This window comes from Zalophus californianus, chromosome 8, assembly GCF_009762305.2.
Source record: "Zalophus californianus isolate mZalCal1 chromosome 8, mZalCal1.pri.v2, whole genome shotgun sequence".
In the NCBI taxonomy this organism is placed as follows: domain Eukaryota; kingdom Metazoa; phylum Chordata; class Mammalia; order Carnivora; family Otariidae; genus Zalophus; species Zalophus californianus.
This window is the reverse complement of record NC_045602.1, coordinates 49,989,681-50,010,120: the sequence shown is the minus strand read 5'-3', so window position 1 is coordinate 50,010,120 and position 20,440 is coordinate 49,989,681. Positions and strand designations below refer to the sequence as shown.

Here is a 20,440-nt window from a genome sequence, read left to right as displayed (position 1 = left end):
GTATTTGCTTCTAATGGGCAGAATTCATTTTGGGAAGCATCAGGCACTGAAAAGAAGACTCCTGCTGCTGGAAGTTGACCAGAAGTAACATCCAGGAGTGTTAAGAATGCAAGATCAAGGCTTGTCCCAGAAACAGTGCCCATGATGAAAGAGAGAAGAGAGATCTAAGTCCAACCTGGCCCAGCCCAGCGCAGTCCAAGAAAGTTAGGATTCAAGGAGAAGAATGAAAGAGAAGAGCCTGCACCACATCATTCCCCGCAAGGTGCATTCAACGAACTTCACGCTATTCTTTAACCAAATTACCAAAGGACCTCTTTAATCCCTTCCTTTGCTCCTTAAAAGCTGCAGTAAGTTCACTAATCAGATTGACTATTATTTCAGAACACCTGTAATTGTTCAACCTAGATGTGCCTTTCCTTTGCCTCTAAGGGTGTTAATTAATTGTATATATAATTATAAATGTAGAATACACAAGATAAAATATGATATATAGAATGTAAATAACTATTAGGTAATTATATCAATGAACATCTCTAAGAAACGTTGAGATGACTCCCCTAACATAAGATCCTGGGGAAAGTGAGACTATCACATCTGTCTTGTCGGATTAGGTACCACTTAGGTGTTGCCTTAGCTCTCCTACCACTCCTTCCACCCAATCCCGTCTTCTTTTTGGGAATCTGACCTCCCCATTGGTTCCCTCATACCTTTAAACTGCCTGCTTTGTGACATCATTCTCCCACCAAACCTACCACCACCTGGTAGAATCTTGGGGTTTCCATGGAGTTGTCTGTAAATAAATTTGGATCATCGCAAGTGACCAGTGACCGGTGACCTTCATACTGGACACATGCACTCCTTGGCTTCAGCTGCTCCGACACCCTCTAGTATCGGCTCCGCACCCCTTGTTTCTGCAGCGGATGTTTCCTCTTCTTCTCTGACCATGTCTGGTAGGGAAAGAAACTTTTAAAAGTTTCTCATTGGATTTTTTTTTTTTTACCCTAAATGTAGTTGTAGATTCAAAATAGCACGGACTAATGGGGGGAAGTATTGAACTAAAAATCTGAGACCTCATTTCAGTTTTGACGTTGGCATTTACTAGCTGTGTGACTTTGGATGAGTCATTGACTCACAGAATCTGTTTTTTCCTCGTCTGTTATGTTAGGATGTTAGATTGGTTGTTCTCTCTGGTCCCTTTATTTTCTAATATTGAGTCTTAAAGGGCACCCAGGGAGAAAACGAAATCAGAGACTTCTTGAGAGTGTTTCAACAGAAAGAGAGAAAACCTTGGTTACGTAGAAAACTAGCAATATTTGCCAAGATGTTTCATGTGAAATGGTCCCTCCACTAATATTTCAAATGTAGTATTTTAAATTTCGTGCTGTTCAGAAAGTCAGAGTCACATGATTTGAAGTTTTCTACCTGGTGTGGGTGAAAAGGGAAATCAGGGAAGGAGGATGGAGAAGAGTGGGCTCTGGGGAGGCAAGTCTCAAAAGGTGAGGAAGTTCAGGATTGTTTCCCTCAACACAGGCCAACGGGAACCAAGGGGGAGGAGAAAATACTAAGAACGAAGGGGATGCAGGGCGCCTGGATGGCTCGGTCGGTTGAGCAGCCTAAGTATCTGCCTTCAGCTCAGGTCATGATCTCCTGAGATGGAGCCCTGCGTCAGGCTCCCTGCGTGTTCAGAGGGAAGTCTGCTTCTCTCTCTCTCTCTCCCTCTCTTTTTCCAAAATAAATACATAAATCTTAAAAAAAAAAAAAAGAGTGAAGGGGAAGAGTAGAGGAGCTTTCAAGAAAAAAAGAGGTAGTTTAGGATGGAATGTTGAAGGGAACCAAAGATTTTAAATTAAAGCAGAAAGAGCATAAAGTGAAATTTGCTTAGAGCAGGGCAAAACAAAGTTGATTTTAGCAAACACTTCCATTAATAGACAAGGCAGGAAAGGAAGGGCAGAATAGGGCCTCACCAGGAAAAGCAGCTTACAGAAAAGTCATACTCAGCTGTTTAGGTTTTGTTATTGGCCCCCTGAACACAGATGGCACTTAACAGTTTAAAATGTAAACATTTTAGAAATACAATTTAGAAAAGATGCTTCTTATCAACAAGCAACTAATAAAAGTAGCTATCGAAGGGGGGATGGAAGAAACAGAATTTTCAGTTTTATTTCTTTTTTCTTTAAGATTTTGTTTATTTATTTGACAGAGAGAGACACAATGAGAGAGGGGGAGCACAAGCAGGGGGAGTGGGAGAGGGAGAAGCAGGCTTCCCGCGGAGCAGGGAGGCCGATGTGGGGCTCGATCCCAGGACCCTGGGATCATACCTGAGCCGAAGGCAAATGCTTAACGACTGAGCCACCCAGGCACCCCTCAGTTTTATTTCATTTTGACTTTTAAGCTATGTAGATGTTTTGCCTATTAAAGATCAGACTAAGTTTGTTTTAAAATTGGCATCTCCTAGATTGAATCATAAGGCTGCTTCTCATCTCTACAGTTATTTTCTTCCCAACAGAGGGCACACATCTGTTTTTAGATCTTAGTTAGCAACTTAACAAGAAAAGAAAAAGTCAAGTCCCACATCTCTAATTCCACATTTATCTAAAACAATTTTGTGGAGTCCTTTGGGTTTTCCCACATTAAAAATTTTTTAATTTGATTTTAGTGATGATGGCTTTTTTAGGCTTTGAAGGTGACATTTTCCTGGATGTTGAAGATGATTAAAATAAATTTTTGGATGAATATAAAAACCTCCATGATGTTTTTTAAGTGTTCGCTTTTGTTATACGATTATATTGAAATATATATGTCTTTTTTATTGTTTTCTTCTGATTTTATTTATTTTTTAACTTAAATTCAGTTAACTAACATAGTATAATATTAGTTTCAGAGGTAGAGTTCAGTTGAAACATATATTTCTACTAGACCTAGTACCTGTTACTTGCTGGGTAATATTCAGAAAAAATGTGAACAAACCCATAATGGAATTCCTTTAAACTTACTATTTCCCTCTCTGCTTTGTACCAGATTTTATTGAAATATTTGTCTACAAAACTTGTGGCTACCTCTACATTCACATTTATGGCATTTGCTGCTTGTTAGGCAATTTTTACTGATATATCTTCTCTGTCTACATGCACTGGCTAGGAACTCATTCTATTGTGGGGCTGTGTTTTGGTTAGTAGTATTCATCAAAATAGGGTATGCAATATTCACTTCCATCATATTGCATATATGATACAGAATTTCATTTATTAGTGAACTTATTATGCTCTGATGCTTGCTACATATCCCAGTTTTCGCTAGTATCTATATATTTCTTCTTAGTTCTGTAATATATGTTTTTCATGATTTTTCTGTCTTTCCAGAACATAACATATCTTCCTTCATATAAATATAAAAAGTGTAATGTACCACTTTCATTCATGTAAGAATGATTATTCCATTATTAGCATTGTTATTATAACCACTTTATAGATGAGTAATCTGAAGCTCAGAGAGAGTTTAAATAACTTTTTTCTTTCAAAAAGCACTTCCTGAGAAACTTACTCTGAGGTAGTCATTTTGAGGTAGGATCAGAAACCAGATTTAAAAGAATAAGAATGACCCTTTTTTCTTTTAAAAAAGATTTTATTTTCAAGTAGTCTCTATACCCACCGTGGGGTTCGAACTCACAACCCCGAGATCAAGAGTCACACGCCCCTCTGACTGAGCCAGACAGGCGCCCCAAGAGGGACCCTTTACATTTACCAATGGACTGAGCTGTACATGAACTCTAGGAAATAGCGCGTGAACTGCACAAGCAAAACGAGACCCTGAAGTTACAATATGGTCACAGCTGTACTGTTCTCTAATGGGGGGAGAAAAGGTCTATACTAGTTGCATTTCTCCTGGTTTCTGACAGTGTTATGCTCAGAGCAGGGTCCTGGCAAGAAGTCATGATACTTAGGCTCTGTAACATGGTAATGAGACCTAACATCAGGGGAGAACTTGAACAAGTCCATGTGACCTCCCTGAGCCTCAGTTTTGTCCCTTGGAGAATGAGAACGTGAGAACAGAGGCTCTCTGAGGCCCTCCGAGTACTGAAATGCTTCAATCTAGAACAAAGTGGTATGCGAGTGGCTGCTGGGGCAGGCTCCAGGCAAAGCTAGGGCAGGAAGAAGGCTGCTTCTCGCCTAAAGAACGATGCATGAAGCACACCACCTAGGTCTTCTGCACACCCGGGCCCAAGCTGGGAGCTCGGGCGGTGACTATAGACGAGTAACGACCACCATCCTACATGGTTTGGGTTTTGGTATCTCAGCAAGCGTTGGTTCAGAGGCTTCCTGGTAGCAACAACTTTAAGATAATGCTGTTCCTCAAACATAGTGAGAATTGATCCATCCCCCTGATTTTTCATCACCCTCTTTTTCCCTACAGAAAATTTCCAAAATCCATCTTTACTTGGAACTCCAAACTCTCTGCAGTTCTCTCTCCCCATGGTGAGCAATGCGGCTTCCCTGACAGGAAGCGTCTGCAACTTCTCCCGAGTCTCCGCTCCAGCAGTCAGTTCAGCATGGCTAGTGCCATCAGTTGCTGGCACCTCCTTCCAGCCACTTGTGGGGAGTGCCTACCTTTACCAACATTGCAGTACAACCATGTTGTCTGGAATTACTCGCCAGAGCCAGATCTCCACATCAGCTGCTTCCTATCCCGGGATTTTTGAGTGGGATGTCACAGGAAGTACTGAAAAGAAGTCCTCTTTGCTCAGAGACTTCACTGTGACTGTCATTGACCAGGACACAGCTGTGTCTTCCATGTCTATGGCAACCCCGTATGATAAAACTTCAGAGGCCAATAACATGGTCCCTCTGTATCCATCGCTTTCTGCCAGCCTTGTTCAGGGAACACCATCTCAGATGCCAAATCAAGGACATAGCCTAGCACTTCCCTACCAGGAAGGAAGCCAGGTATATTACTATAATCAAGGCACACTGGGTCCTCTACTGTCTGGAGAACTTGGCCCCTGCCTGCAATCCTATGGCTCAGTGTCATACACCGGAAGTAGGGCCTCTGCCCCTCAGCCAGAAATGGTGATGGTACTAAAGGAGGTTCAGCCCGCAAACGTCCTACCACCAGCCTCCACCTCTGGAATCTACTACTCTGTGTCTGCCCAACCCCTCACAGAAACAAGTTTTCAAGGTGAGTAGAGATAGCAAGAGGGAGAGAAATAAGGTCAGCATTCAAAAAGAGGGTCAAATCTGCAGCTGAGAGGTAGTGAGTCCCCAGATGGGCAGAATGTAAGTCCTGAGAGGTTAATAACCACGATCTTGCTCGGTGCTCTCCACTTTCAGACTCTGTTCAAGAACACTGCGCAGAGGTGGGAAGGTGGTACACTGTAATGGCCAGCTATGCTACAAGTGCAGGAACCCCAAGAGCATAGCAAGGGCTCCCACACTTTTCACTGCCCTAGCCGATCACCCTCCCTGTACTACCACATGGTAATGAACTCCCTTCCCCGAGCTATTGCTTCAGTCTCTTTGGAAAGCATTTCGGAACTCTTGTTGTGATGGAGACAGTTTAACTCTGCCTCACTTCCTTAATTTACACCAGGATTTAAGACCTTGCATTCCGAGATCCTGTCCAAAGCAAGCAGGCTAAGAATTTACCCTCGTTTACATATTTTATCAGGAAGAGCTCCATTCCCTCTCCCAGTCCACGGTGTGAAGTAGTTTTATTCTTTAAGGAAAGGGGGAGAGACTTGAAGTGACTCTATATGAGAATGCTAGGCTTTGTTAAACATTTCATAATACAAACCACTTCTACTTCTTATTTGACTTAAAACAACCCTACAAAATACAAAGAAAACCAAGAACCAATGACATCAAATGATCACCTGTAAGAACTAGAAGTCACCTCCTATACCTCCTAGCGCATGGTGCTGTCCTTGATCCTTAAGAAAAGCTGGTAGAACTGCCCTGCCCATTGCTGGGAGGTGCATGATTTCTGTATTAGTGTCTAGGGGGAGCATCTCACTTACCAGATAATGACTTTTTCCTTGATTCCTTTGTAGTGATGGAGACTTCCCTGGGGATGGAGACTTCCCTGGGATTGCAACCTTCAAGTCAGACATTTTGTCTGCCACAAACTCCAGAATTCCCCAAGTCCTGCAGTAGCAGAAATATCCAGATGCTTGAAAGTAACCCACCACCTGAGCTTGGAGACATCTCAATGATAGCTCCAGTCCAGAGTTCTAGTAATGTGCTGGCACTGCCTCTAGCTCCAAGCCAGGAACAAACAGAGAACAAGAATTTGGATGATATTAAAACCAAGCTTTCAAAGCCTCTGGACGCCTACCAGATCCCAATAGAAAACCAAGATCCTCCACTACTTCCTTTAGACATTCCTGATATTCACCAGCTCCTGGCGTGCATTGATCCCCTGGGCCAGGAGGAGCAGCCTCGTTCTGAAAACACCAATCTGGGAAAAAATACCCTGAGTCTTGAAGACCAAGTGACCCTTGGAAATGGGATTGAATCTAGTGGTGATTTTGCAGACATCGCTACACTGGTAGAGGACATTCATCTTCCCCAGCTCTTTAATTCCTTGAAAGACCTTGATCAAGCCAAAGGTCCCAAGGTGATCAAAGCCAAAGATACCAGAGTCATCAAGTTGAATCAGGTGCAAGAAAAGTCAAGTGTCATAAAGGCTCCCTCTAATCAGGTCAGGAAGAACAAGCATAAAGCCACTGAGCCTATCAATGGCACTCCCAAGACCAAAATCCAGGTGAAGAACCCAGAGTGCCTCTTAGGGGGAGAAGTGGTTATTTGCAATGCTGTAGACAGTAACAGTGCTCCTGTGAACATGGCCAAGCATTCCAGCAGCAAATCTCAGAAAGCTGCATCCAGCAGGACCAGCAAAACAAAGAGCCATGGGCAGGAAAAGACCAAAAGGACCAGAGAAAACAACCCCAAGAAAGCTGAAGAGAGTAAGCAGCCAGGGAACAAAGTCAAGGCAGAGGAGAAGCCAACCATTCCCAAGATGAAGCAGAAGAAAAATCAACCCGAGCTTAGCCAAGAGACCTTTAAGAAGCCTCGAAGCTGCCTAGGCATGCACATGTTGGAGTCTGTGCAGGTTTTTCATGCACTGGGGAAGAAGAGTGATAAGAAAACTGGACTGTCTTCCTCCCGGGCCCTGGTAAGCTCCAGGAACCTGAAAGATGCCCAGCCATCCCCAGCCATCAAACGATGGCTTGATACCCCACGTGAGGGTAAAGGTCCTGAGAAAAATCAAGTCAAAGCCCAGAAACGAGACAGAGGTGAGGACAAAGAGTGTCCCTCTCCATCCCAGTATGAGCTGCCACCTCCTGGGAAGGTCAAGTTGGTGCCTTTGCCTTTTCCAACCTTGGAGAAGCCTCAGGCTCGACCTGTTCCTAGGAGGCCACAGTCTCTGGCCTCACGTCGGTCTTACCCTGCCCGGCCTGGTTCTACTAGCTCAGCTCAGCCTGTTGCAGTCAATTCATCCCGGCCGACTCCTGCCTCCTTGACAGGTCCTGCCAGACCAGCTTGGCCAACTTCAACCAATCCGACCCGACCAGGTTTGACCAACCCTACCCGGCCTAGTGTCCCACAGTCTGCTGCCTCTAGGCCTGCACCCTACAAAACATCATCTTGTACTTCTCTCCAGCGGGAGCCTGCTCCCACGGCTGTGACCAAGCTCCAGCCCCCATCCAAACCTCCAAGTCAATTTCTACTCCAAGACTTCTGCCTTCAACCAATTCCATGGAGGAAACCCAATGTCCCTGAGCCAGTAATGTCAAAGCCCATCACAAAAGAGCAGAGACCAGAGCGGGAGGCCATGAAGAGGCAGGCTCAGCAAGAGCGTGAGAATGCTGCCAAATACACCTCTTTGGGGAAAGTGCAGTTTTTCATTGAGAGGGAAAAGGATATGGAAATTGCTCGATATCATGGCTATGCAATATAAGAGGTGCTAGGATTGTTGGTACCAATCTGGGTACCAGCTGTTTATTCATATATAGATAGATAGATATAAATTTATTTATTTGCATATATTTTAAGACTTAATAAAACGTAATAAATATAATTAGTCGATTAGAAATAAAGAAGTCTTTTTGAGTTCTGAGGTGCTGTTAACTGTGGTTTTTCTTTGGTGCGGGTGGGAATCAAAGGCTGCATGAGAAAGAAAGAACTGGAAGTTGGATGAGAGAATGAGAGAAAGAGATAAGAAAAGAAAAAGGAACTTGGTCCAAGCCTAGAAAGGCCAAAAGAGGAGAGATTTTATGGGTTTATGAAAAGCAGGAGTGGGGGAAATGGCAGAATCAGGGTCTGAGGTTAGGCTTAAAAGAATACATTTTGTATAGACTTGAAGCTGACAGCAGATGAGTCTTGGTTGACTAGGAAAAATTAAAACCTTTCATGGACACCGGCCCTATGTCCCATGTCCACCAGATAGGGATTTTTGAAAACAAGAGACTCAGGACACACCTCCAGAAGGTTTGGGTTGCCTTATCCATGTAGGACTATGGTTGGGTAAGGAAAGTATAAATCATAGGGGAATCTACCAGAAGGATTGCAAGGGCTCACATTTATCCTGGGGGCAGCTGATAACAGGAGCCTAGCCAACTGCGGCAGCAGGAGGGCCACGCAGAACCGGGCCTGGGATACAAATCACCGCTTCCTAAACACCTATGCCCCAGGCCTGCGAATGCACTACTCCGGTGAACGTGCACAATAACATGCAAGGCTAGTCCCGCTGTGCCACTTGACTAGCGAGATTCGGCAATGGGTTTAGGTCACGCTGCAGGCGGAGCACAAGGCTTCCATTTGAAGCTTATATGGCTCCAAAGCCTTCAGTATTTGCAAGCGCCGGTAGGCGGCCAACCTGGCTTTCAGAGCACAGCGTCCGGAGTTTACTGGTGGTCGAGATCAAACTTCTGTAGGAACCTAAATGTTAACTTGAGGGGCCTGTCAGGTCGTCCTCCATCGACCCTGGCACATGCCGGCTTCTCTAAACGTGACCAACCGAAGCGCACAAGAAAAATCCGCCGGTCCCTCTCCGCAGGGTAAGAGCTGCGGGCGCCCGGCGCCGGAGCGCACCGGGTAGCGCACCCACCGCGGCAGCACGCGGGCGCCACGGGTCTAACTGTGCTCCTCCGGACCTCGTGGGGCGGCTGGAGGGAGGGAGGGAGGAAGGGAGGGGGGGGGAGGGGAGGGGCGGGGCCCGAAAGGGAATGGAGTGGGGGGAGGGGAGAGATGGGGACAGCGAAAGTCACCACGGGAAAACTGGTAATTTGCATTTTAAAAATTATTTTGTTTGCGATATAATTATCAATCCATAAAAGTCACCTTTTGAGATGGTAAATTCGGTGTCATTTAGTACATTCACAAGCTTGTGCAACCATCGCGATTATCTAACCCCTAACATTTTCATCACCCCAAAAAGAAACGCTCTTAAGCATTAGCAGTCACTTCTCATTCCCTCTTCCCTCCGGCCCCTGGCAACCGGGGATCTGCTTTCTATCTGTCTGGATTTACCTTCTCTGGACATTTCATATGTATGAAATAATACAATACATGACCTTTGTGTCTGACCTCTTAGCATAATGTTTTCAAAGTTCCTCCATGTTGTAGTGTGTCTACATCATTGCTTTTTAGGACTGTGATATTATATTGCATGACTCTACCACATTTGTTTAATCATTCATCGGTTGGTGGACATTTGGGTTGTTTCCGATAATATTTTACATTTTTCAAGAGTTTATTCACTCCATTTCACAGGTAATGAGATAGGCTTGGAGACTGTCAAGAATTTACCCAAGATTAAGAGCTAGCAGTTGGGGGAGCTGGGGTTTGAACTCAGGCAGTCAGACTTCAGAGGTAATAAATTCACATGATGGGACAAGGTACAAAAGGTATTCAACAGAAATACCCAGCTGCCCACTTCCCTGCCCCCTGAGAGACATCTACTCTTGCCACGCTGTGACTCCTTCCAGAGAAATTATTTATGTCTCAACATGTATATATCACAGTGTTTTGACTAATTTGTCCCACTGATTTGTAATGTCACTTTTATAGCATACTAAATTCTTATATGTATTTGTATTACTCTTTTCAGAGTTGTCCTGGCTTTTTTGCCAATCTTTTCTATTTGCCATTTCTCTAGAATTCTTTTTATCTTCTTTTTGATTTTTAAAAATTTCCTACTTTTCTTGTTTGTTTCTCTTAAAGCCTTATCCATTGTGTTCGTTAACTCTTTTTTTTTTTTTAAAGATTTATTTATTTGACAGAGACACAGCGAGAGAGGGAACACAGCAGGGAGAGTAGGAGAGGGAGAAGCAGGCTTCCCGCCGAGCAGGGAGCCCGATGCGAGGCTCAATCCCAGGACCCTGGGACCATGACCTGAGCCGAAGGCAGACGCTTAACGACTGAGCCACCCAGGTGCCCCCATTATGTTCATTAACTCTTATGTTATTTTTAATTTAAGTCTTCATTTCTGAAATTTTTAATTTTAGTTTTAATTCTGTCCAGAGCTCTTTCTTCTCGCCAAATTCTGATTTATGTTGTTCTTTCATGGTTTTTTGTTTTGTTTTGTTATGGTAAAATATACATAACACAAAATTGACTGTTTAACCATCTTTTTTTTAAGATTTTATTTATTTATTTGACAGAGAGAGTGGGAGAAGGAACACAAACAGGGGGAGTGGGAGAGGGAGAAGCAGGCTTCCCGCGGAGCAGGGAGCCCGATGCGGGGCTCGATCCCAGGACCCTGGGACCATGACCTGAGCAGACGCTTAATGACTGAGCCACCCAGGCGCCCAACCGTTTAACCATTTTAAGTCTAGAATTCAGCGGCATTAAGTACATCCCTAATGTGGTGCAACCATCAGCACCGTCCACATTTAAAATAATTATGTCCAAAAACTGAGCAGGACTCCAGAAAGGCGGAGCCAGCAGTCTAGTTTTTGAATCTCCCCAACCTTCTCACGGAAATAGATCAACAAAACCCAAAATGCCATTTCCCATTTCCAGAGCTTTTTCATCACCGCAAAGAGAAACTCTGGAGCCGTTAGATATTAACCTCCCCTTCCCTCCCTCACCCCCTATTCTTTCATCTCTTGCACTGCGTCTTCAAATGTCTTTTAGCTTGTTTTGAAATAGCGTGTTCGATTTTGATCTGCTTTGTGGGCCTGTCTTTTCGGACTTGCTTTCCTTGCCTGAAGGGATGCCATTCGGCTCCTTATTCTCATTTCCTGATGCTACCTGTCGAGGCTGCTTTTAGGCAGACAGGTTGGAGCGGGGGAAGGCGGAAAGGGCCACAGCGGCCACGTGGCTGGACACAGCCGGCCCTGCGGGCGCCCACCTCAAAATATCCATAGGCCCTTACTAGCCAACGGGCTACTTACAACCCAGGCACAGTTAGCATAAAAGGGAGAATTCCGTGCGTCCCCTCCCCCCTCCCCTTCCCGCGTTAAGTACAGCGCCACCCGCTGTCTCCTCGCCGACAGCTTCCGTCTTCCGTCCTGCTCCCCGCTCCGTTGCGGTGGATTCAATAAACTCTCTCCTTTGTTCGTCCTCCCGCGCCACCAGCTTCCACCGGATCGTCGCCCCACATTTGGGGACCCACCATCCGATCCCATGGAGACAGACCCCACACTACCTTTGTGTGGGACTAGATCTCAATCCTTTGTTTGTTGTCCACGTTTTAAGTGAAATCAGCGTTCGTACACTTTGGAAAAGGAGTTGTGGTTGAGGACCACGTTTCTAACTGCACAGAATTTGTTTTTTTCGGTCGTCGTTGTTGTTGGTCAAATGTAGTATTCAAAAACGCGGCAGCTTGCTCTCTGAGGTTTCCTGGCTCCGTTGCCTTCCCCAGACTTTTATCAAGACATTTCCCTTTGTGTCTGATGTTCTGTGAGAAGCTTCTCCTCTGGGCCACATCCTGGAACAGCGCTCTGGCTGCTCAGTGTCAGGACAGAGGGGGCAAGAGCACCCCAGTCCTTTAGACACTCTCTGGGGCACCTTGTATGTAGCCACTAGGTGGGTGGGCAACACCCCTCCGGGTCTCAGCTGCTGTTCTCACCTTGACCCACCTGCTGAGTGAATACCTGTGGGCAGTTTGAAGTCCTCCTGCCCTCCAGGCCATCAGATGGGTCTTCTGACTACCCCTGCCTCTCGTGCAGACAGGGGAACCAGGCAGGTCTGGGCCTGTGGCTGGTGCTCTGCCCCACTGTTTTGTGCAGGGCTCAGCCCATCAATAACCAAGGTGGTTGGAGCAGCCCTCTGGTTCTTACTATAATTTCAAGTCCTTTAGCAACAACCATCAGGGAAGTTTGAAAAAATAGAGGTTTATTACTTACAAGGCTTGGAAATTACACGGCATACCTGGGGCCCCACAGCAAGGTGGCAGGTAGAGACAGAGCGCTGGGACCAGGGGTTCTGCTTTTATTGTGGTCAAGGGTGGGGGCCTAGGGTTTCAAGGGCTTACTCCTTAGTGGTGAATTTAAAACATAGTGGGAATTTAAGGGAAAAGAAAAGACAAGTGGCCCAAAAGGTCAGTTATTGAAATCGACCAAGATTTCTAAATCAAAGGAGCCTCAGTTGGGGGAAGCCTCAGGTGGCTATTTCCCCCTCATGTAGCTAGCACTGTGTTTATTGGAGATAGCCATCTTTGAAGGGGTTGCTGAAATGGATAACTCAGCAATCAAAGCTCATGTCAGGCACTTGCGTTACAAAAAAACCCAAAAACCAAAAAACACACAAAACAACTGTTAGGGCTTACATTACACCCAGCCCCTTGTTGGGGTGGGGTGGGGGGGCTGGTAAATGCTACCCTTGGGCATTTGGTTTTGGTTGGTCTATTTCTGTGAGAGGTTTTGGGGAGAATCAAAAACGATGCTGCTGCCTCCATCCGTCTGAAATTCCACTCCAAGGACGCCTGGGTGGCTCACTTGTTAAGTGTCTGCCTTCAGCTCAGGTCATGATCCCAGCGTCCTGGGATCGAGTCCTGCATGGGGCTCCTTCCTCAGAGGGGAGCCTACTTTTCCCTCTGCCTGCCACTCCCCCCTGCTTGTGCTTTCTCTCTCTCTCTGACAAATAAATAAAATATTAAAAATTTTTTTTCATTAAAAAAATGAAATTCCACTCCACCATTTGACATAATTATTTTAAATTTGGGGGTTCTGTAATTTTCAGTGCCTGAAAGCAGAGCCCCATTTGCCCTATCTTCTTTGGAACTCTGGCTTAGATGAAGTTTTTTGAGTCTCTCCTGTCTGTATTTGCTCAGTCCATGTTTGGAATAAGAAGTCAAAACAATAACTTCTAAGAGGCTCCTGGGTGGAGGGACATTTGACCACCATGAGAGGTGGAGGGTCCAGAGGCAGGCCCTGGTCAGGAATGTACATCTTTTCTTTCCTTTTTTTTCTTCTCTTTGTATCTACGTCTCTAAACACGGGCAACATGGAACCGCCAATCTGCCCTCCTCTTCGCAAAATATCTGGTCCATGCAGCGCTTTCTTCATCTCAGGTCATAGCAATACTTTTTCCAGAAAAAGTGTAAGGAGGCTTTGCAGTCATTTGACTCTTCTCTTTCCCAACCAACCACATATCTCAACCACACATCTGGAACATCAGCAAATTCCATCTGCCTTACCTTCAAATTGTACCTAGAGCTTGTCACTTCTGACCACTTTTCTCCCCTTCTACTCAAGTCCAAGCTCCTGTCATTTCCTGCCTGGGTATTGGCAGAGCCTCCTAACTCAGTGGTTCCCAAACTTTCTCTATTCATCGAACCCTTGGTGTCTCACCTATAGGCTCAAAGAAATGCCTCACAATCCCATTTATTAAGTAGTTAGGTGCCAAAAATGTAGTAAGTATTTATGCCTGTAGTAGGCTGGATAATGGCCATCCGAAGAGATCAGGTCCTAATCCCTGAAACCTGTATATCTTACTACCTTATTTAGAAAAAAAGATCCTTGGGTATGTGATTAATTAAGGATCTTGATATGGAGAAGTTATCCCAGCTTAGCAATCACATATGTCCTTTTACTTGTTTATTAAGTACTCTCTATGCCCAGCGTGGGGCTCAAACAACCCCCAGATCAAGAGTCCCATGGTGCACCGACTGAGCCAGCCAGGGGCCCCTCACAGGCGTCCTTATAAGACTGAGGCAGAAGGAGATTTGATACAGACAGCAGAGGAGAAAGCAAGGTGATCATGGAAGCAAAGATTGGAGTGTGGCAGGCAGAAACCACCAGATCTGTAAGAGGAAAGGAACAAAATCTTCCCCCAGAGCCTCTGGAGGGAGTATAGCCTTCCTTACACCTTAATTTTGTCCCAGTGACACTGATTTCAGACTCTGGCCTCCAGAACTGTGAAAAAAGGAATTTCTGCTTCTTTTACAGCCACCAGATTTTGGCATTTCATTAGAGCAGCTGCAGGAGAAAAATGCTCCAGTCACAGAATACATTGTACAATAATACAATGCTCCAACGACTAAGTAGACATTTGAAAAATAATACCTATAAATGAAAAGAAAAAATATTTTTATTTCACTCTTAAATAACCACAATTACTTGCTAATGGAGAGTGTGTGAGTTGGGCACTGTACAACATCTCAAACCTTGGAGTGAAATTGGACACTGCCAGCCTCATTTCCTGCCCCACATTGATTTTCAAAGAGTACTGACTTTTTAGCACAGGGGCTGCCAAGAACCCAGCTTCACAAAGATATGGCAGCACTGGAAGGAAAGTAGCATGACCTAATGTTGAAACTGTGAACCACCTACTAGATGGAAGCTCACACGGTATCTGACAGATGTCAATATTGCTGTGGATCCTTTAAAAGTTTAAAATATCCTGCTACACCCTGATGAATTTGCCATGGTATGCTGGGGGCACCCCGGTGTAACACAATCCAAACTGACTTCTCAGCTCCCACCCTTGCCTCTCTAAAATTTGTCACCATGATCACTATAATGATCCTTTCAAAACACAAGTCAGATCCTCTCTTCCTTCTGTTAAAACCCTCTCATGGCTCCTCATTTTTCTCCAAGTCAAACCCAATATCCCTACAATGGCTTCTACGGTCTTACCTACATCAAGGGTCAGGAACATTTTCTGTAAAGAGCCAGACAGTAAATATGTTTGTCTTTGTGAGCCAGATGGTCTCTGTCTCAACTACTCAACTCTGCAGTTGTGGCATGAAAGCAGCCACAGAAATTACGTGAGCAAATGGGCATGTCTGTGTCTCAATAAAACTTTATTAACAAAGACAGGTCACACTGTAGTTTGCTGACCCGCACCCTACATAACCTACTGCTATAGTCCCTTTTGCTCATCTCTTTTCCAGTCACTCTGAGTCCTCATTGTTCCTTAAGTACACGAGCAAGCTCCTGGCTCAGGGCCTTTGCACTTGCTGTTTCTTGCCTGGAATGCTCTTCTTACCACCAAGTCTTCACTCAAATTTTTTTCAGTGAGGGTTTACCTGATCACACTATTTGGAATTGCAACTGCCTCTTATACTTCTCCTTTCCTTCAATCTGTTCCCTTTTCTCCATAGCACTTAGAATCTTCTAATATGCTATGTAATTTACTTGTTTAATGTGATAATTGTTTATAATCCATCACTCCTTCACCCATCACTAACATGTAAGATCTTTGAGGGCACAGTTTTTTTTTTAAAGATTTTATTTATTTATTTGAGAGAGAGAGAGTGAGAGACAGCATGAGAGGGAAGAGGGTCAGAGGGAGAAGCAGACTCCCCGCTGAGCAGGGAGCCCGATGTGGGACTCAATCCCGGGACTCCAGGATCATGACCTGAGCTGAAGGCAGTCGCTTAACCAACTGAGCCACGCAGGCACCCACAGTTTTTTGGTTTTTGTCTGCTTTGTTCACTGATACATGCCCAAGGCCTTGAGCAATGTTTGACACATGGTAAGTACACAATAAATATTAGCTGATTGACTGAATGAACGAATATTTTTCAAAGTATAATTATAGTGGCATGCAATCTTTTTTATCTCCCATTCAAATGTATGGTGCCTAGTCATATGGCAGTATTTTCGCAAAGAAATCTGGAAACCGAATGTAAAATTATAAAATCCCTCAACCTAAAGTGTCCAATTCAAATAACCCTAAAGTTTCTTATCTCATTTAACCCTTGTTGAAATTTACAATCTTCAGAATGTCAATCTTAGCTAAAACAAAAGGCTTTAACTCACGGCTAACTAGCAAGTAACAAAGGAATAAAATATGTCTAAAATTAAATTGACCCCTTGTGTATACATTTAAGCATTAATTGTAACATTACACACACATTAAAAACCTTTCCAAGCATACGTAAGAACTAATTTTCCCAACTAGAAATTTTTCTTGGCATTGGAGTTACTAGTCTTCAAACAAACTGTAGGTGGAGCTCCAAACCTCAGATTCATCTTGATGTTACCAATTTTACTGTCTCAAGGAACAACTTCATCAGGTAACTCCAACTTCAACTGAAAAGGAACATAATTTGCATGCATGTGCAATGTTGCATATGTTGCAATATGTCAGCATTAAAGATCCCAGTACACTTGCTGCATCCCCTCCCCGTTTTTTTGAACAGCTCATTCCACATCTTTTTTTTTTTAAGATTTTATTTATTTGAGAGAGAGAATGAGAGATAGAGAGCACGAGAGGGGAGAGGGTCAGAGGGAGAAGCAGACTCCCTGCTGAGCAGGGAGCCCGATGCGGAACTCGATCCCGGGACTCCAGGATCATGACCTGAGCCGAAGGCAGTCGCCCAACCAACTGAGCCACCCAGGCGCCCCCACATCTTTTTTAAAGTATTCATTTTCAAAATTCTATTTGTCATTTTATATTCCCAATGGATTCACAGCAAGAATTTTAACAATGTGAACAATTTGTCTTTAGTACACATTCCATTTCTGCTTTCAGAGCATTCCCATTCCATAGCAATGTTCAAAATAGGCTGTTTCAGTGTTTGGGGCATGGAGCTCACCTAGCCTCTACTTGAGAAACTTAATCATCTTTTAAAGAACTTTTTCCCTTCTGATGGTCCCAAGCTCTCATCCGTGAGGGCCTTATAACAACAGAAACTAAGTTTTCCTTTGTTATCATTGTAGACCCATTGCCTGACATAGAGTCCTGAACATGATACATACACAATAAATATTTGCTCAATTAATGAAGGTGTCTAGCCTTGGAGGTTTCCTGCTCCTAACTCTAACTGCCTTGTAGAGAAGACCTGGTCCCAAGAGTATAATGAACACTGTTTTTCATTGTTCATTTCAGTTATCACCATAATTGGCTAGCCATCCTTGTAATTAATTTTGGGGACAGTGAGACAACATTTATTTTAACAACATTTGAACATTCAACAATATTGAGTGTTTTCTGGGGTCCCAAGCTATCCTAGGTACTGCAGATACACCTGTGAACAAGTCAAACAAAGTTCCTATCTTCCTATCTTATGGGGGAATGAAAGACAATAATCAATCCAGACCATAAAAGACCAAAGCAGACAGTGGTAAGGACTATGAAAAGAATTCAAGTAAGGCTGAGTGATAGAGGGTGACTGGGTGGCTACTTAGAGTGTGTGGTCAGAGCAGGTGACATGTAAACTGATATGTGAATGACAACAGGGAGCCAGCCAAGTGAAGACCAGGGTAAGAGCATCTCAGGAAGAGGAAACATCTGTGCAAAGGTCTAGAATGAAATAGTAGATGTTCAGACAGTGTGGTGGAGACTAGTAAGCAACAGGGAGAGTAGGAGATGAAGTCAGAGAGACAGCAGGGACCAAGTCACTCTTATAAGCCACAGTGAGGAATTTGGATTTTTTAATTCCAAGCGCCATGGGAAGTAATTGGAGGGTTTTAAACCCAGGAGCAATAGGACCTGATTTTTGTTTTAAAAAGAATATTAGGGGCGCCTGGGTAGGTCAGTCGGTTAAGCGTCTGCCTTCGGCTCAGGTCATGATCCCAGGGTCCTGGGTTCGAGCCCTGCGTTGGGCTCCCTGCTCATCGGGGAGTCTGCTTCTTCCTTTTCTTCTGCCCTTCCTCCTCATTTGTACACTTGCTCTCTCAAATAAATAAGTACAATCTTAAAAAAATAAAAAGAATATTAGCTGCTGTTGTAAGATCGCACTGAAGTAGGTAAGAATGGATGTCATCCCTGTACTAATGAGATTGCCTTGTCCCTGTAGGTATGTCTCTCACCACAGGAGTAACAAGGAGGCAAGTGATATGGGCCTGGAGTCTTCCTTGTTTTTAGCTTCCCCACAAAGCCCATCTGGGCATTTTCTCTCTACCCTGATGCTATATATGGAGGTAAGAATTTTGCCTTTTAGGAGTCCTTTGCTGCTGCCCAGGAATGAGCAGGTAGAAATAAGCCTACAGGAGTGCAGTAGTCTATGACACTGAACTTTGCAAGAGGTCATTTGGAGACTGTTATATTCAGGGAAAATGTACTGACTAGGTGTGGGCACCAGAAAGAAAGAGCACCTCAATTCCTAGCTTAGCTTAGCTTCGACCCACCAGGTGAGCTGCTGAAGCCTGTCTGCTGACAGAATACCTTGATGCTTAGTTTCCAACCTTTGAGGTGGGAGTAAGTAGAATATTCTCTTCAGTTATGCTAAGAGCCAACAGAATTCTTAATTTCCTGGTTGCACATACAAAAGTGTCCAGTTTTCAACTTTCCCAATTAATTAGGAAATGAAGAGTGTCAGATGTTCACCTTGGCCAGTGTTTTCTTGCTTGTTGTTTCTGGTCCCTATAAAGCCAAGAGTGCTGATCACTTGCCCCAAAGGCCAAAAACTCTCCAATATTTACAAATTCCCTCCCTGAATGAACCAGATCCTGCTTACTATATCCTCTTAGCCATTATCTTAAGAACTGCCATCACCTGGGCATATCTCCTTTCTAATATCGAGGACAGCCTGTGTGTGATGGTTGCTGTGTTTGTGATTATTCACACCCCTCTTTTATGTGTTTCCCATTCATAGCTTCTTAAAGGCTTCTCATCATGGTCTTAACTTCTAGCATGTTTGTAAATTCTGTTAACTTGTTATATTAAACATTACAAAGAAGAGCTACTTTTTGGAAACTGTGCTTAATGGGAGCAGGTGACTCTGTTCCCCCCACCAGCTCTGTTTCTGCCTGTACTTGCAGAATAACAGTATCTACCTGCTGGATTTGTTCACGGCTCTATCCCTAACACCTAGAACAGAAACTGGCACATAATAGATGCTCAACAAATATTTACTGAGAGGTTGGATGGGTTGGATTTTGTCCTGTGTTGACTTCTGCCAGGACTTCGACTGCATTGTATGACTTCCCTATGACCAGCATCCCAGTGCCTCAATTCTTCAGGCGCTACCCACTATTTTTACATTCTGAAGGGAGAGAGTCAGTAGAGAAATATTGTGAAGACTCAGTAGGGTGCCCTTTATAACTGTCTTGCCAGGGTTCTCTGCATGGGATCCAGGATAATTGATAGTGGATCCTTGTACTGACATACATATTTATGCTTGTAGGGGAGAAAGAATCTGGTAAGTGCTTTCAGCCGCAAGTCTGAAAAGCCAATGACCACATAGACTCACTTTGGGAAAATCCCAAAGACAGATACACAACAGAGAGTCAGAAAAATTAGAGATCTGGTGGAAGGGGTAACACCAGTGCAGGGGCTTTAAGCAAGACCTTGAAGGATAGGTCATGTCATCACGCTAAGGAACTTACAGGGAGAGTCCCCAAGTTTGGTGGGTAAAGTATCCCCGGAGCGCAGAAAGTTTCAGAGTGGTGATACACAAAATCTCCTGAGATAGAATTAATAGCAGGCTTGAAAGACCTTTTTGGAAAGAGGCTGTTCATATATTCATACACACACCCATACACAGAATATGCCACTGTTTGTACTTGGTGTAAATAACCGCCTGTCCTGGCTGCAGGGACAGGAACCGCATCATACAGATTTTTATGTCTCCATAGCTTTGCACAACGGCCCTTAGAAATTAAACACTCATTTTTAACAAATTGTATTGGTGTTCTAACATTAAAAGTTAGTCTTAAGTTCTTTTCTAGGCAATAGAAGCGATTGCCGAATACCTCAGGCTATCAATTTTGTGTGGAAGTGACATAAACAAGCTGAAATTTTCAGGAGGTTTTTTTTCACGGATTTAGAAACCCTGGTTAGTTCAGTCAGGTACTTGCATCACCAATCCCTTCTTGAATGTTGATTTGTGGATTTGTGTGAGTGTGGTATAGGGGCTCTCTGGCAGGAAACTCGACCCCAAATCAAATTAATTCTAAAAATGTAAGTTAGCTTGATCATTGGTTCCTTTAACTCCTTGCTTCCCCTTCTCCTTGTTGCTTTTCCTTTACCAAGATGGCCGCCGTGGAGCTCTCTCCTCATTGGTCGGTTTTTTCGCAGGTCGAGGTTCTAACCCCGCCCACCAGCTT

General features: G+C 44.1%; 1 protein-coding gene across 1 annotated transcript; it reads left to right on the top strand.

Annotated features, from left to right (window-relative positions):
- The first annotated feature begins 843 nt into the window (after positions 1–843).
- Positions 844–7,953, top strand: C8H2orf78 (chromosome 8 C2orf78 homolog). Its single transcript, XM_027623305.2, has 3 exons — positions 844–950; positions 4,411–5,172; positions 6,044–7,953. Exons 1-3 carry the CDS (start codon positions 851–853, stop codon positions 7,951–7,953), a joined length of 2,772 nt encoding a protein of 923 aa, XP_027479106.2. The 5' UTR covers positions 844–850.
- Positions 7,954–20,440: the final 12,487 nt, after the last annotated feature.